We start from the raw sequence: 15414 nt of genomic DNA, 5'->3' as shown, positions 1-15414 counted from the left end.
GAAGTCAGACTAATTAAAAATTAATAAGAATTTCCAAGAGGAATTAATATTTAATGACAAGAAAGTTAATTTCTACGATGAAAATGTGAATGATTTGCAGAGAAGAATCTATTCTAATTATAACACATAAAATACAGAACACCAGGTTAAGCAGAGACAAAGTCAAGAGATTTCAAAGATAATTTAAAATGCTAATCCAAAACAGAACAAATGGATCCATTTCCATTTATTATCAGAGAATATATACAGTATACAGGTTTCCCCCGCAATCCGAAAGTAGAGTGTTCCTATGAAACCTTTCGTAAGCCAAAATGGCGTAAAGCGAAGAAGCAATTACCATTAATTTATATGGGAAAAATATTTGAGTGTTCCCAGACCCGAAAAATAACCTACCAAATCATACCAAATAACACATAAAACCTAAAATAACACTAACATATAGCAAAAGCAGGAATGATATGATAAATACACAGCCTATATAAAGTAGAAATAATGTATGTACAGTGTAGTTTCACTTACCAGAATCGGGAAGACAGCGAGCACACTGGAAGGTTCACGTATTTTTCTATCATACAGTTCTTTGTAAGTACTCAAAACATCCTGCAAACTTGCCCTAAACCGACATGCCCTTTCAAAATTAAAGTCATACTTTTCTGCAATCATTGCAGCCCTGTCAATCGTAGCGAAAATCTCACGCAGTTCAAAGCTATGGCTGCTCAGGGTGCGCGCCGCCTTTATAACAGCTTGCTGCAAAACAAACGCTGAACACTATTTTCACTTTTCGCCTTTTTTCATAAAAGCGAAAATCTTCTTGAGACATCGAGGAGAATATGAAAGGCGAGGGAGATTTCAGCATTGACTGCCTTCCTTTTGATCGCTGCTGGAGTAGGAATCTGTGAGTGCCCTATCACCGTGTGGCTCACTGTGGCAGGCGGGTAGGCCTCTGCGCTCGTGTGGTCGATGAATGTCAGTGATATTGGAGGATGGTATCCTGGTTCTGCGTTTAAGGAATGTGGACTTTTTCAGACTTACGGTTTCTATATTCTGTGTTTTTTTTAAATCACCAGTTCCTTTTCCACTTTGTTGTACGAGGGGAGGGTGTTTGGAGGTTGAGGTTTTGCTCTTAGTCTTTTTGTGTGGGGTAGGAGTGTTTTTTGAGTCGATGTTCCTGCTCCATTTTGCTCAGGGGGTGGAGGGTTTTGGGAGTTGATGATCAGGATGCCATTCTTTAAGGTACAGGAGAGGAGTGGGTTTGATGTTCCTCTCTGAGTGACTTTCATGTTCTTTCTTTGTTTCGTGGGTATCTGTAGAAGACAAATTTCAGAGCTGTTAATGGATACGTGCTTTGATAACAATTGAACTTTTGACAAGGTTGCACAATTGCGGGAAGGGAAGTGGCTGGTTATTATAGAAATGGTTACTAAGTACTTAAACTTTCCATCTAGCTTCCAATAAATGGCCACGCAGAATGTACCTTATGGACTGAATTCCAGATATTATGACAGGATGAAGACTTGTTTACATTCATGCAGAAAGAAGTAAATTATTAATGTTCATATCTTTACACAGAGCTCCAAGCCCGGATACAGAGCCCGGATAAATATGATAGAGATACAAATAATAATTAAGACGAACACAGAGAAGGAATGATTCACTTGCAGCTGACACAATATGATCTGTTACCATGTTAGTTCATCCTGTGATAACTAATAAAAGGGGAAGTCTCTCAGACAAACAACGGTAGAATACTTTTATTGGGATTAGGCAAGTACAAATATAAATTGAAGGAGGATTTAGTGGTTGCATTTCTTTAAGGTCCTTCGGCTGCATAACAAGGCTATTGTGAAAGATGATTCGCACACAAAATGAGCACAATGATACATAACAACACACACAAAATGCTGGAGGAACTCAGCAGGTCAGCCAGCATCTATGGAAAAAAGGACAGTCGATGTTTTGGTGCTGAGACCCTTCAGCAGAACTGGAGAAAAAAAGGTGAGGAGTAGATTTTTTTTCCTCCAGTCCTGCCGAAGGATCTCGGCCTAAAACATCGACTGCACCTTTTTTTCTCCCATAGATGCTGCCTGGCCTGCTCAGTTCCTCCAGCATCTTGTGTGCATTCCTTGGATTTCCAGCACCTGCAGATTTTCTCTTGCTTGTGACAATGATGCACAATATTGTATATTTGTTTGATGTTATGGAAGGGTCGGTTTGGCAACATCTTGAAAGCTAGGTTCCATTTTGATCTCATCACATATCAGTTTGTTACCACAACCAAGGGCTTGAAAGGGTTTCTGGAAGGACTACTTAATTCACATCCAGGTTAAGAGTCAATGTTTGTTCAGGCACCAAAAAGAGTAAGAGCCTCAGAAGTTCTGCCTTAGAGCACAAAGATTAAGTGGGTTAATGAAAAATTAGCACTGAGAATGGAAACTCATTGTGTTGGTAACAAAGTTCACAACCCTCTTTAACCAAGAATTCATGTGTGTTATACACTGACAACTGGGAGCCTGCCAATTATGTGTGGTGGTATCCAGTTGTGATATGCTCATCAGGATGACACTGCTGCAAACTTAATTTGACATAGGAATGCGTGGCTTATTCACACACAGCACTGAGCTTTCGCTGTGAATGTCGTGTGAACGTGAAATGCAGCAGTGAGAACTGGAGGAAGCTGGTTACCTGACCCAAGCTTTGTCAGGAATTGAGTCAACACCCTGAGTCTATGTCTGGGTACAGGTTCAAAACCTTAGTGCTCAGGTTCACATCAGGCCATTCTATTTTCTAAGGCACATTACTGCATTGTATGATAGGGTCAATTGCTTGTTAATAGCCACGAGAACGTAGACAGTACAGTAAGCTTCCCATTTCTTAACATATGGATTCACAGAACATCTTATGTAAACAGATGACTATTTCAGTCTCAGATTTACGCAACCTTCTTCCACTTTCATTTTTGTGCATGACAACTGGTGTTGCCCAGCAAGTATTGAGAGGTAAGATAATGCTTGTTGACATGCCTGAACAGCACAGTTCCAAGTTCACTAATTAAAGTGGTACAGAAAATGTGAAGTAAAACATTACACCCGATCTGCATTGAAATCAGAATCAAGTTTATTATCGCTGATGTATGTTGTGAAATTTGTTTTGCAGCTGTACAATTCATAAAAATTACTATAAATTACAAGAAGAATATATTAAAAATAAATAAAATAGTGCAAAGGCAGAACAAAATAGTTGCAACATACACAAAATGTGGGAAGAACTCAGTAGGCCAGGCAGCATCTATGGAACAAAGTGCAATTGACATTTCCGGCCAAGTCCTAATGAAGGGTCTTGGCCCGAAACGTCGACCGCACTCTTTTCCATAGATGTTGCCTGGCCTGCTGAGTTCTTCCAGTAGTTTGTGTATGTTGCCAGAGAGTGATGAACTCAGCCCATTACCTCATGGGTACATCTCTCCCTACCATCAGTAGTTTCTACCAGAGGTACTGTCTCAAAGTCAACATCCATCAAAGACCCCCACCATCTGGGGTATACTTCATGATAGATGCCATCTTCTTGAGGCATCAGCTTTTGAAAGTTTGAAACAATGGCCATGGTAGCGCTGGCTGAGTTTATAACTCTTCGTAGCGTTTTCCGATCTTGTGCGCTAGCACCTACATACCAGAGAGTGATGCAATCAGTCAGAAAGCTCTCCGTGGTACATCTGTAAGAAGTTGCTAGTGGCTTTGGCGACATAACAAATTTCTGGCTAACATTTAAAATGTATTTCTAAAATCACTATACTGAAAGGTATTATGTTCCAAATGAATGTGCAGTCTGATAAGCTGGCAGAGAATAATTCAAAAAAGGTTTTGAGAATATCACACACAAAATGCGGGAAGAACTTAACAGATCAAACAGAATCTATGGAGAGCAATAAAGAGTTGATGTTGCAGGCTGAGACCCTTCATCGGGACCTAATGAAGAGGCTCGGTCCGAGATGTCAATTCTTTATTCCTCTCCAAAGATGCTGCTTGACCTGCTGAGTTCCTCCAGTATTTTGTGTGTGTTAGTCTGGATTTCCAGTATCTGCAGAACTTCTTGTGTTAGAGTATTATATCATTTGTATTCAGCAATCTATATGGCAAACTGGATACCACACTGTAAGAAGGATGTGGTTGCACTGGACAGAGTACAGAGGAGATTCACCAGGCTGTTACCACAAATGGAGGATTTCAGTTATGGAAAAATAACTGGACAGGTTGGGCTTGCTTTGTCTGGAGAGGAGGAATCTGAGGAGTGACTGTAATCGAAGACTATCTATGTTTTGGAAAGGATAGGTAGTTAAAATCTTACTCCCATGCTACATTATAAAACTGAGTGTCATTTCAGGTGAAAATGGGGACAAGTTTCTCGTGAGAAAAATGGTTGGTATTTGGAATTTACTGCCAGAGGAGGAGGTGGTATCAGGTACAATTACCAAGTTTTAGAGGTATTTCATCAGACATAGCAAAGGAAAGTTTGTTAATTGTAGAGTCTATCCTGTTGGACACATTGCCTTGGGCCTCATGACAATAAATTATGCAGCAGTCGAACTTTGCAAGAAAATGCCCTTAACCTTATTGAATGAATATTTCGGCTGGATAAACTTTTCACAGGGAACATAAGAAACAGAAGCAAAAATTGGACAATGAGCTCCTCAAGGCTGCAATGCATTTTACCAGACCAATCTTGGCCTCAGCATCCCTTTCTCATGGTCTCTGAAAACAATCCTGAGAGTAATAACAAACAGGAGAAAATCTGCAGATGCTGGAAATCCAAGCAATACACACTAACACACACCAACACACATTGCTGGAGGAACTCAGCAGGCCAGGCAGCATCTATGGAAAACAGTACCGTCGACGTTTCGGGCCAAGTCCTGATGAAGGGTTTCGGCCCGAAACGTCAACTATACTCTTTTCCATAGATGCTGCCTGACCTGCTGAGTTCCTCCACCATTATGTGTGTGTTGCCAGAGAGCAATAAACTCAGCCCAATACCTCACGGGTACATCTCTCCCTAGCAGCAGTTTCTACCAAAGGTACTGTCTCAAGAAGGTCATATCCATCAAAGACCCCCATCACACGGCGTATACTATTTTCTCCTGGCTGTCATCAGGCAAGAGGTACAGAAGCCTGAAATAACATGCTACTTTCCTTCAATCATTTGGTTCTTGAAACAGCGAGCTGTTGGTCTAACGTTGTCTGCCATTCATTCTTTGGGGTTTTTTTTTCCTGTTTTGTGGATGTCTGTGAAGAGTAAGGATTTCAGGTTGCATACTGTATACATTCTCTGTATGTTATATTGAATCACTGAACTAACCAGCACAACTTTAATCACTAAAATTTAGCAACACTATGACCATTTTGATCACTTAGCACTAAAATTGACTTCTTTTTGTTTTTGTACTAACTGTGTTCTTTCTTATAAAAGTTGAGTTTATGCTTAATTTGACACTCACAACACGCTGGAGGAACTCAGCAGGTCGGGCAGCATCCGTGGAAATGATCAGTCAACGTTCCGGCCCGAAACATTGACTGATCGTTTCCACAGATGCTGCCCGACCTGCTGAGCTCCTCCAGCGTGTTGTGAGTGTTGCTTTGACCCCAGCAACTGCAGAGTATTTTGCGTTTATGTTTAATTTGAGCTTTACACTAAATATATGCAAGACAAAAATCTGCTAACTGCAGCCCAACCCGCCACCACCTCTGCCCTCTGACCATCAAGATCAATGCGAGATCCTAGAGAGTGTGTGGTATTTCCCATAACTTGGGAGGCATCTCCTGGTGAAGGCAGACCTTGGCAACAAAATTCACCACAAATGTTAACACATAGCCTTTGGCTGATGGGGGATAAAAAAACTGAAGATCATGACCTCAAACCAACACAAAACATGGCCAATGCTGCCTGACCTGCTAAGTTCCTCCAGCACATTGTGTGTGTTCCTCAAGATTTCCTGCATCTGCAGAATCTCTTGAATGGCAGAGATCCAGGTCTCTTATATACTTCTGAGACCTGGTAAGCCTACAGAAAGGATCTCAGGGTACCAAGGGAAAAAAAAACACAAATGCTGTGTCTGCAAAATCCTGCAGAGGATTACTGGAAGTGTAAGTAAACTAATATCAGTGTTCTCTCCTGTGCCAATCTCTCTTGTACTGAGGTCTCGTTACAGTCAGTCAATTTGGTATGCGAATAACATGGCCTTGTGACATCAAACTTATGAGACTGCATAACTATTTGAAATGTAGTCATGGGAAGAGATTACCGAGTGGATGTAGGAGAAGATTCAAGGATGCTGTTGAGGTTTCCTTGAAGAAGCATCCACTAACTCTTCTTTGAAACTTTAACCCTTAAATATTTGAAGCAGAGAAGGACCGTTTAGTATAGTATTGAGAACCTTGATGGCAAGCGTCAGGAGCGCATGGAGACCTTATGTAAGAATGAAAGGAGCGCACATTCTCACTAACAAACCAACGACCTCCCCATTTGCGGAGAAGTCCACAGTTCCAACATTGGCTTTGTCAGCCACCACAGAGCCTACTAAATAGCAACTGAAGAACATTATTGAGAAGATGGTCATTCTTACTTAAAACAGATCAAAAGAGGCTGCAGGGGGTTGTTGGTTCAGCCAGTACCACCATGAGCACAGCCCTTCCCACCATAGAAGCCATCATCAAAAGGTGGAGCCTCGAAAGGTGACATCCATTATTAAGGACGCTCACCATCTGGGATATGCCCCCTTCTCATTGCCACCACCAGGGAGGAGGTACAGGAGACATAGAAACATAGAAAATAGGTGCAGGAGTAGGCCATTCGACCCTTTGAGCCTGCATCACCATTCAGTATGATCATGGTTGATCATTCAACTCAGAACCCTGTACCAGCCTTCCCTCCATACCCCCGATCCCTTTAGCCACAAGGGCCATATCTAACTCCCTCTTAAATATAGCCAATGAACTGGCCTCAACTGTTTCCTGTGGCAGAGAATTCCACAGATTCACCACTCTCTATGTGAAGAAGTTTTTCCTCATCTCGGTCCTAAAAGGCTTCCCCTTTATCCTTAAAACTGTGACCTCTTGTTCTGGACTTCCCCAACATCGGGAACAATCTTCCTGCATCTAGCCTGTCCAAACCCTTTAGAATTTTATATGTTTCAATAAGATCCCCCCTCAATCTTCTAAATTCCAGTGAGTATAAGCCTAGTCGATCCAGTCTTTCATCATATGAAAGTCCTGCCATCCCAGGAATCAACCTGATGAGCAAGAATGTCTTTCCTCAGATTAGGGGACCAAAACTGCACACAATACTCCAGGTGTGGTCTCTCCAAGGCCTTGTACAACTGCAGTAGTACCTCCCTGCTCCTGTACTCGAATCCTCTCGCTATAAATGCCAGCATACCATTCGCCTTTTTCACCGCCTGCTGTACCTGCATGCCCACTTTCACTGACTGGTGTATAATGACACCCAGGTCTCTGAAGAGACACACTCAATGCTATAGCTTCTTCCCCTCGTCATCAGATTTCTGAACGATCTATGCACCCAGGAACATAAATACATTATTTTTTGAAGCACCATTTATTTATTAATGTTTTAATGTCTTGCAATGTACAAATTTCACAATATAGGTCAGTAATAATAAACCATATTCCGAAAAGCAGACTTATTTTGGATAATGACAAATCAAGATACTTAATGAACAACAGTTTCACTAATTTACTACATTATATAAAAGCACGTATAAGTAATGTTAATTTTATTTTGGTATATTTGTCGCTTCCTAAGTTTGCCCTCAGATCAATATTGATGGATTTTTAAAATTTGCGTTTTAACCCAGTTACTGGGTTATTTTTAAGTGCCTAGGTTTCAGTTGATTTTACCTTTACTTAATGTATCTACACAGGATGACTCACATCTGAAGCATAATTTTACGTTTCTAGCGCCACACAGAGACGCTCGATGTGACACCCAGAGACGCGCATGCTCAGCCCTGTCGACGTCATTTATATCTGGGGAAGGCAAGAACGCTCAGTTGCCATGGTTGCAAACTCTTTCATCTCAGTTGTCATGGGTACCCCACCCGACGCAGTTGCCATAGTTACAGCTTCACTTGACGCATGCGCCTTTGAAAAAAATCTCGACCATACCAAGATGGCAGCCAGCTGGTAACTAAGGGTGCCGCTTTGGCGCCATAGTAACGTCGGCCGTGGCTGGTACTATGAAGCCGAGTAAGGTAAAAAGGAGAGCAGTCAATAGGTAGAAACCAGCGAATCTGAGCGGCGAGTTTTGCAGCTGCAGTGAGTGTCGGGTGGAGGGAGAGTCGCTGCCGGGGAGCAGGCCGGAGCTATATTTGGTTGGCGGCCTGATTTCAACCCTTCCTGCCCGAATAAAAGCTGAGCAGCTGTCGCCCCGTTTCATCTCTGTCTGCAATCTTTTTCCTTGAATACATGCCCAGCATTTGCTATCTTGTTCCGTCTCTTTGTCAGCAATGGAGTTTTCCTAAACTCAGTTATTTTGAAAGAGTTTTGATTCACGATTTCTCGCAGTCCTGCTGAGTGAATGCATCCACAGGGATTAATAACCGGTCTCTTTAACTAATCGAAAAGACATAACAATCTGCTGGAGGATCTCAGCGAATCCGAGCAGCATCTGTATGGGGGCGGAAGGGATGGATGTTTGGATGTTTCGACATTTCAGGTCAAAACCCTGAATCTGCAGTCTCTTGTTTCATATTGTAGTACTCCACTGCTAAGTCGCTGCAGACTTGGAAAGAGTTCTCCTCCCTCCGATGGAAGGTTTTCACCAGAAATGTCAACATATTCTTCATCCACCCGCTGAGTTCCTCCAGCAGGTTGTTTGTTCCAGGTTACCTGAAAGTATGTCTGAACCTTCAGATGAATCTCTGTGGACTCTGTATGATGTAAACAGTTAATGATTTCTGATTCTGAAACTGATCAAGGATCTGATCGATTATATTTCATTTGTTGTAAAGCGGAAAATAATGTGAAATTTTGAATGGAAATAATCTGTAGCTCAGATGGTATCTGTGGATCAGAGAAAACAAGATGTTCACCTTCTTTAAAACTGGTTATTTTTCATTGCTTATGTGCAATTCTCAAATTTGGTGCTGAACATTGATCTGCAATGCACCAAGTCAAAAGAGGTCTGTGTGTGTGAGTGGGTGAACAGCGCAAGCTGCAGGGCATGCAATGTTGCTGCCAGAATGTGTAGGGACTCTTGCATATTGCCCCCAACACATGTTGGTTGTTGATGCAACTGGTGCATTTCGGTATGTTTCAATGTGCATGTGATTAAATAAATCTGAATCTATTAGTTAATAACCAACTAGAAAAGAAGATGCATGATGATGCAAATGGTTTAAGTCAGCAATTGAAGGTCTTCTCAAAGTTCAGAGTAAATGTATTAACCAGGTACATAAATGTCACCCTGAGATTCATTTTCTTGTGGGCATTATCAATAAATCCACTAACCATAATTGAATCAGCGAAATACTGCACCAAAAGGGTAGACAAATGGTGTACGAAAGACAAAAAATTGCAAATACAAAAAGAAAGAAAAAGAAATAATAATTATATGTAATTAAGCAATAAATATCAAGAACATGAGATGAGGAGTCCTTATGGGAACAGTTTAGCTGGTGCAAGTGAAGCACCCTTTGGTTCAAGAGGTATCATAGCTATTTCCTGAACATGGTGGTGTGAGTCTTGAGTCCTGAGGCTTTTGTACCTTCTTCCTGATGTCAGCAGTTGAGAAGAGAGCATGACCTTAGTGGTGGGGGTCCCTGATGATGGATGCTGCTTTCCTATGACAGCACTCCATGGATTTTGCTCAATGCTGGGGAGGACTTTATGGACTGGTATACATTCACTACTTTTTGTAGGATTTTCTGTTCAAGGGCACTAGTGTTCCCATACCAGTCAATATACTCTCCACCAAACATCTATAGAAGTTTGTCAAGGTTTTAGATGTCATGCCAAATCTTTGCAAATTTCTAAGGAAGTAAAGGCCTTTCTTACTATCTTATACATTGGCAACTTTTGAAAATGGAATGTTTGATTTTGTAATACTTGGAAATGGGTGAGTTGGTGAGTTTCTTTAAAAAGGCAAACAGAAGTGGAGATTCAAATTTTTAAATATTCAGGATCAAAAATTAAGGCAGTCTTGCAGGTAGATGTATAGTGTAGTGTATAAGATATGTTTATGCAGACGTACAAATAAATGATTTGCCACAGTGAAAACTAAGTAAATGGTATTATTAAACATTAACCAAATGTTGGGTAATATTCTTTCTGTAGTTACCACATGCAGAGCCAAGAATTCCAATTGCCAAATGCATTCTGGTGGCTCTATCCTCTGCTTAGCCTAGGAAGCACTGTTTGATTGTGTTGACTTAGCAATAATAAAATGTAGCATCTATCTTCTGTGAATGGAGTGGTTCTCTAACTTAACAGAATACTTGTGGAATGTGGCAACAGACACTCTCTCCTGTATATATTTCCTTTACACATCAGCTTATTTATGCAGTAAAACATCCAGGAGCATTTGCAAATTGGAAGTTAAGCTAAGGCAGTGGAGGAGATGCTGTGGATTTAATGAAAGGATCATCTGGGAGGAGGATTAAACAGCAGAGGAACTTGTAGAAAGATTTCAGGAGATAAGTTCAAGATTTTGTTGGCAATGGAAGGGAAGGAGGAAATAAATGGGTGAAGGGTAAGAAGTTAAAAATGCTAATTCTGCACATGCTGCTTACGTTCTGATATGAGGGGAATGCAACATTTGTGAGAGGATAAAGATATGGTGTAATTTACTATATATGGTATGTGGTGAATATAATAAATTGGTCTAATCTTTAAAAAGTTTTAAAGGAAAATGCAAAACTTTTAAACTTGTGGCTTTGTCAACTCGATGTAATGGCAATTGCTTTGGGGGTGGGAGATGGATAGCAGGATGTTGAATGAATTGATGTCTACAATGGATGCTTGATGGAATGGCTGAACATTGAAATATTTGAGCCAAAGAATGACAGTGGTGGGGTGATTGAATGGCTAAGGCAGGTGACTGATTGGAAAATGCAATAAAACTCTTGTCACTCCGCCACCCTTGAGGTTTTGGTGGTACTGGATGAGCAGGTGTTTTTCCATTTATATTCCAATATACTTTTAATAGTCTTTTCTTAGATGTTATACAGTAAAATAATATTTTTTTCCCAGTGAATTTAAAGAGAGTATGTCCAACAGAACCAGGTAAATGGAACACAGGAACTGGGGCTCTGGTGAATTGAAGGGAGTATGGGAACTGAGGTCTTGATGAGTGGACTGAGAGTGCGTGATATCCTGTGTATCATTCATTAGAAAATTCATTTGGTGTAGTTTTCCTTTTTGGAATTTGTAGGTTTCATTGTCTCAGACTTGTTCAATTTTACTTTTATTTTAGGGGAAAACCAAAGAAGATACCTGGAAAACAGAAGAATTGCTGAAGCATATTAAAGTAATTTATTTTATTTACAAAATATACTGCATAGAACAATATCAGAAGTAGAAATAGTTGAATTTTAGCCATTTTCATGTTGGGTGATTTAGGGTCCATATTTGGAAGAGATTTCTGTAGAAACTTAAGTATGTTGCTTAAGTATGTAGGCCTCCACTTTTTGAAGCTGATGTCAGATTAAGTGAAATTGTAATATCCCGTTGCACAGTCTCAAGCTGTCAATATGTTAGAAAGACAAATACAATCTTTAGTTACACTTTAAGCATTTTACAGAAGGCTATATAAGGACTGTAAGTTAAGGTTGAAGATGAAATACAGTTAACATCTTTTAGAAGACATCTTTAAATTCCATTATTTCAAAATACTCATCCCAGTACAGTATTAGAATTGAAAATATACTTGGAGTAAGATGTTAACTGTCCTGTGCTATCACCAGTGGGGTCATCAGTTGATCTGCCACCTGTCTTCAGGAGTTTCGGCCCACTTATGATCAAGACTCCCTCGAGGTGGTGGGCTAGCAGTGCTAAAGCACCACCTCCCACTGGTGAGCTTAAAAACTTGGCATCTGCTTCTATCAGAGTTGTTGGTCGCTTCCATCCAACAGATAGTCTACTCTTCAGGTTTCTATGCAACTACTGAAGGGTTTGCAAAAAATGGATACACTGTCCAACTATCTGCCCCTCTGGACGTACTTGGTCCACACCCATGCTGATCCTGTCTCTGCTGCCTCAGCTACAGCCCTGCTGGTTGACTTGATCTCTCTTCTAGTGAAGCCAAGATCACGCAGCCACTTCTGGAAAGTGAACGCAATAAAGCCACGGCAACCTACTTCGAATGGATAGCATGAGACCTTCCAGCCTCTGTCTCTGCACTCTGATCTTAATTCTGCATACTTGGTTAACTTGCGCTCATGGGCTTCATCGATGTTGCCTTCCCAGGGGACTGTGAGTTCACCAATAACCACTTCTCTGCTGGTGTCAGACCATACGATTATATCTGGATGCAATGTGGTGAAAGCTATTTGCTCCGGGAAACTGCCTTTCCCATCCAGTGAATAAATATTACTTTTATTTTGGATGATGATGTCCATTGAGCAGTACAGCATTTAAAACTCATTAGACCTCATGGAACACTGTGTAACGTATTCAGGATATTTCACAAGTGGCCCAAGTCCATGTTAATTTATATGATTTCACTAAGAGAGGAACACAAGATCTGCTAAATGATGAGAAGTGCACAGTTGTTTCTGAAGCTGCTATCAATCTAACTGTTGTTGTTAAGCCCATCACTGCTATTGGGACATAGGCTGCCGACGGCAGTTCGCCACAGTCCTCTGTCCTGGGCCAGTCTTTCAAGTTATTCCCATTAAAGATCCAGGCATGAGGTCTTTGGAGCTAGGTTTCTGTAGCTTTAGGTTTTTACAAGAGGGGCTTGCTCGCTCTTTTTCAGCTGGGCTTGGAACATCCATGGTGGAGTTACTGTAACTATGTGATAGTAATGAATATCTGTGGAAATCTTTCATTTTCTGTAGACTGATAAGATATGTGTAAGTTGAAAGCAATGAAAAATTAAGGGATAAAAGATTCCAATCATATGTGAGTACAACTTGAGATTTTGGTATTTTGTTGTTATATTTGTTTCAATTTTATGTTTACAATTGGGATTTTATTTTGCATTAATGTTCCATTCAGGCTGTGGTTCTTTGATTACTTAATGCTCATGGTGAATGTTGATTGAAAGTTGTGACCTAACATCCTGGACAATATTTATTGCTTATCCAGCAAAGCTGAACATAACTGGGCAAGACTGTGCTTTACCGTACTGCTCCTTGCACTTCAACTGCTGTGTAACTCCCTTATGTTTACAGCACGTTCCAATTGAAACACAGGTCTTCCTGCTAGGCTTTTTGATGAAATAGAATGATCTGCTTGTGGCATCTGGGTTCCAGGTAGTTTGCTGAAGATTTATTCAACTGTTTCTAAATAATGAAAGACCTTTAAAACCAACTGAAATGGATTTAATTAATAAACACAACTAATGCTGGAATATCATATATTTACTTCAAACATCTAAGTTATAGAAATTAATTTTAAAAGTTGTTGATCAGTAGAATGAAAGTTTAAAAAATGACCAACACTTGCAACTTCTCATTCTCATTTGGCAACCGGAACAAGGAGATGGCCGTTCTTGGCTAAATGCTGAGGGGCTGGCCATGAGCACCTCTGGTGTAATAGCTGCACAGAATTGAGCTCCAGTGCTTCAGAGAAAGTTCAGGTGCTTTGGCATCATTTAGCAGGCTCCTAAGTTCCACCTAATGGTAAGAAGGTGTGGATAGCAAACGTGCTGTGACCAATTCCGCTTCTCCACGGAACCACTGCTAGTCATCAACATGATTCGTAATTCTCAAGTTCCTTTCAGTGGAAACCATCGTGTGCACAGGCGTCAGTTATTGGGATGTGGAAGATGTGTTATACAATGTTTTTATTAATTTCGACTGACATTTAGTTTTTCAGTCAATTGTGAATTCAGAGTAGAGTTTGCTTTTGATTATTTGACTATTCACTTATGCAATATGTATAAAATTAATAGAAAATGCAGCCTTTTCATTTATAATTTTGACTTTTAATTTCTCTTTTCAGGCTGCCCAAGGAGATCATCTGGATGATGGTGATAAAAAGACCAGAGCAAAGAGAAGGCATCAGGAGGAGGAGCTGGAGGAGCGTCGACATCGGGATAGGGACCGAGATAGGCAAAAGGACCGCCATAATGGCAAAGTGCGAAGCAAAGAAAAAGAGAGTGATGGGGACCAACATAAAGACCTGGAACATGAAAAAGTACGCAAAAGAGTTAATGATGAGGAACGAGATAAAGACAGGAGAAGGAAAAAAGAAAAGGAAAGTGAGAAACATAAAGACAGGGATAGAGACGCTTGTCAAGAAGGAGAGAAACATTCAGGGCGCAGAGTCCGTGATGAGGGTAAGGAATGGGATCTTAATAGAGAGAGATCTACAAAGCGGGGACATGAACCTGAGAGGCACAGAGATAAAGAAAGAGATTGGAGAAAAGAACAAGACAAACACCGGGAAACTGGGAGAGAAAATGATGGAAATGGAGGACAACGATCTAAACATAGGCAGAAAAAAGATAAAGGTACTTGTATGTTTAATGTGGAAAGTTAATGGAAATTTAAGAAACTATACTTTTCATTACAAGAATAATCAATTTTTAATGAATGCCTTTGAATGCCATAAAGCAACTGTTATATTTTGAGCCAACTTGTTATTTGAAAAAAAATCATTTGTTTAGTTTTTTAGAGTTGTTCCAACCTTCTAACAACCTATGATTATGAGAAGGTCTGCAGATGCTGGAAATCCAAAGCAGCACCCACAAAATGCTGGAGGAACTCAGCAGGTCAGGCAGCATCTATGGAAATGAATAGATAGTCAATGTTTCGGGTCGAAACCCTTCTTCAGGACTGAGAAGGAAGGGTGAAGATGATAAAAAGAAGGGGGAGTGAAGGAAGGTGAGCTGGAAGGTGGAAGGTGAAAGGTGAAGCCAGGTGGGTGGTAAAGGTCAAGGGCTGGAGAAGAAGGAATCTGATAGGAGAAGGGAGTAGACCATAGGAGAAAGGGAAGGAGGAAGGAATCCAGGGGGAAGTAATAAGCAGGTGAGAAGAGGTAAAAGGTCAGATTGAGGAATGGGGGGGCTGAATTTGTCCAAATTAAGAATAAAAATGGGGGAAATTCTAACTACCTGTTTTGTGTTTGGTTCACCTATTATTTGATTAAGTAGTTAATTCAGCTTTTTTCCAGCTTGTTTATCCAGAACTATTGTCAGGTTACCCATTGCAGCATTCTGTTTATTTTTGACAAGGTTGTGTCT

The 15414-nt window shown here is 40.6% G+C and overlaps 1 protein-coding gene across 4 annotated transcripts in view; it reads left to right on the top strand.

Moving 5' to 3' along the window:
- Window positions 1-8147: 8147 nt before the first annotated feature.
- The window catches only part of dync2i1 (dynein 2 intermediate chain 1), a 109474-nt gene continuing 102207 nt past the window's right edge, over window positions 8148-15414 (top strand). For all 4 annotated transcript variants that reach the window (XM_072254024.1, XM_072254025.1, XM_072254023.1 and 1 more), the window contains exons 1-3: window positions 8148-8257; window positions 11479-11532; window positions 14172-14682. In XM_072254024.1, coding sequence (XP_072110125.1) covers window positions 8243-8257; window positions 11479-11532; window positions 14172-14682 — 580 coding nt within the window. In that variant the 5' untranslated portion in view covers window positions 8148-8242. The remainder of the gene's footprint in view (window positions 8258-11478; window positions 11533-14171; window positions 14683-15414) is intronic.

The sequence above is a fragment of the Mobula birostris genome, chromosome 3 (genome assembly GCF_030028105.1).
Source record: "Mobula birostris isolate sMobBir1 chromosome 3, sMobBir1.hap1, whole genome shotgun sequence".
NCBI classification, from domain to species: Eukaryota; Metazoa; Chordata; class Chondrichthyes; order Myliobatiformes; family Myliobatidae; genus Mobula; species Mobula birostris.
Note: the sequence above shows the minus strand (reverse complement) of the source record. Positions and strands in the feature narration are given on the sequence as shown.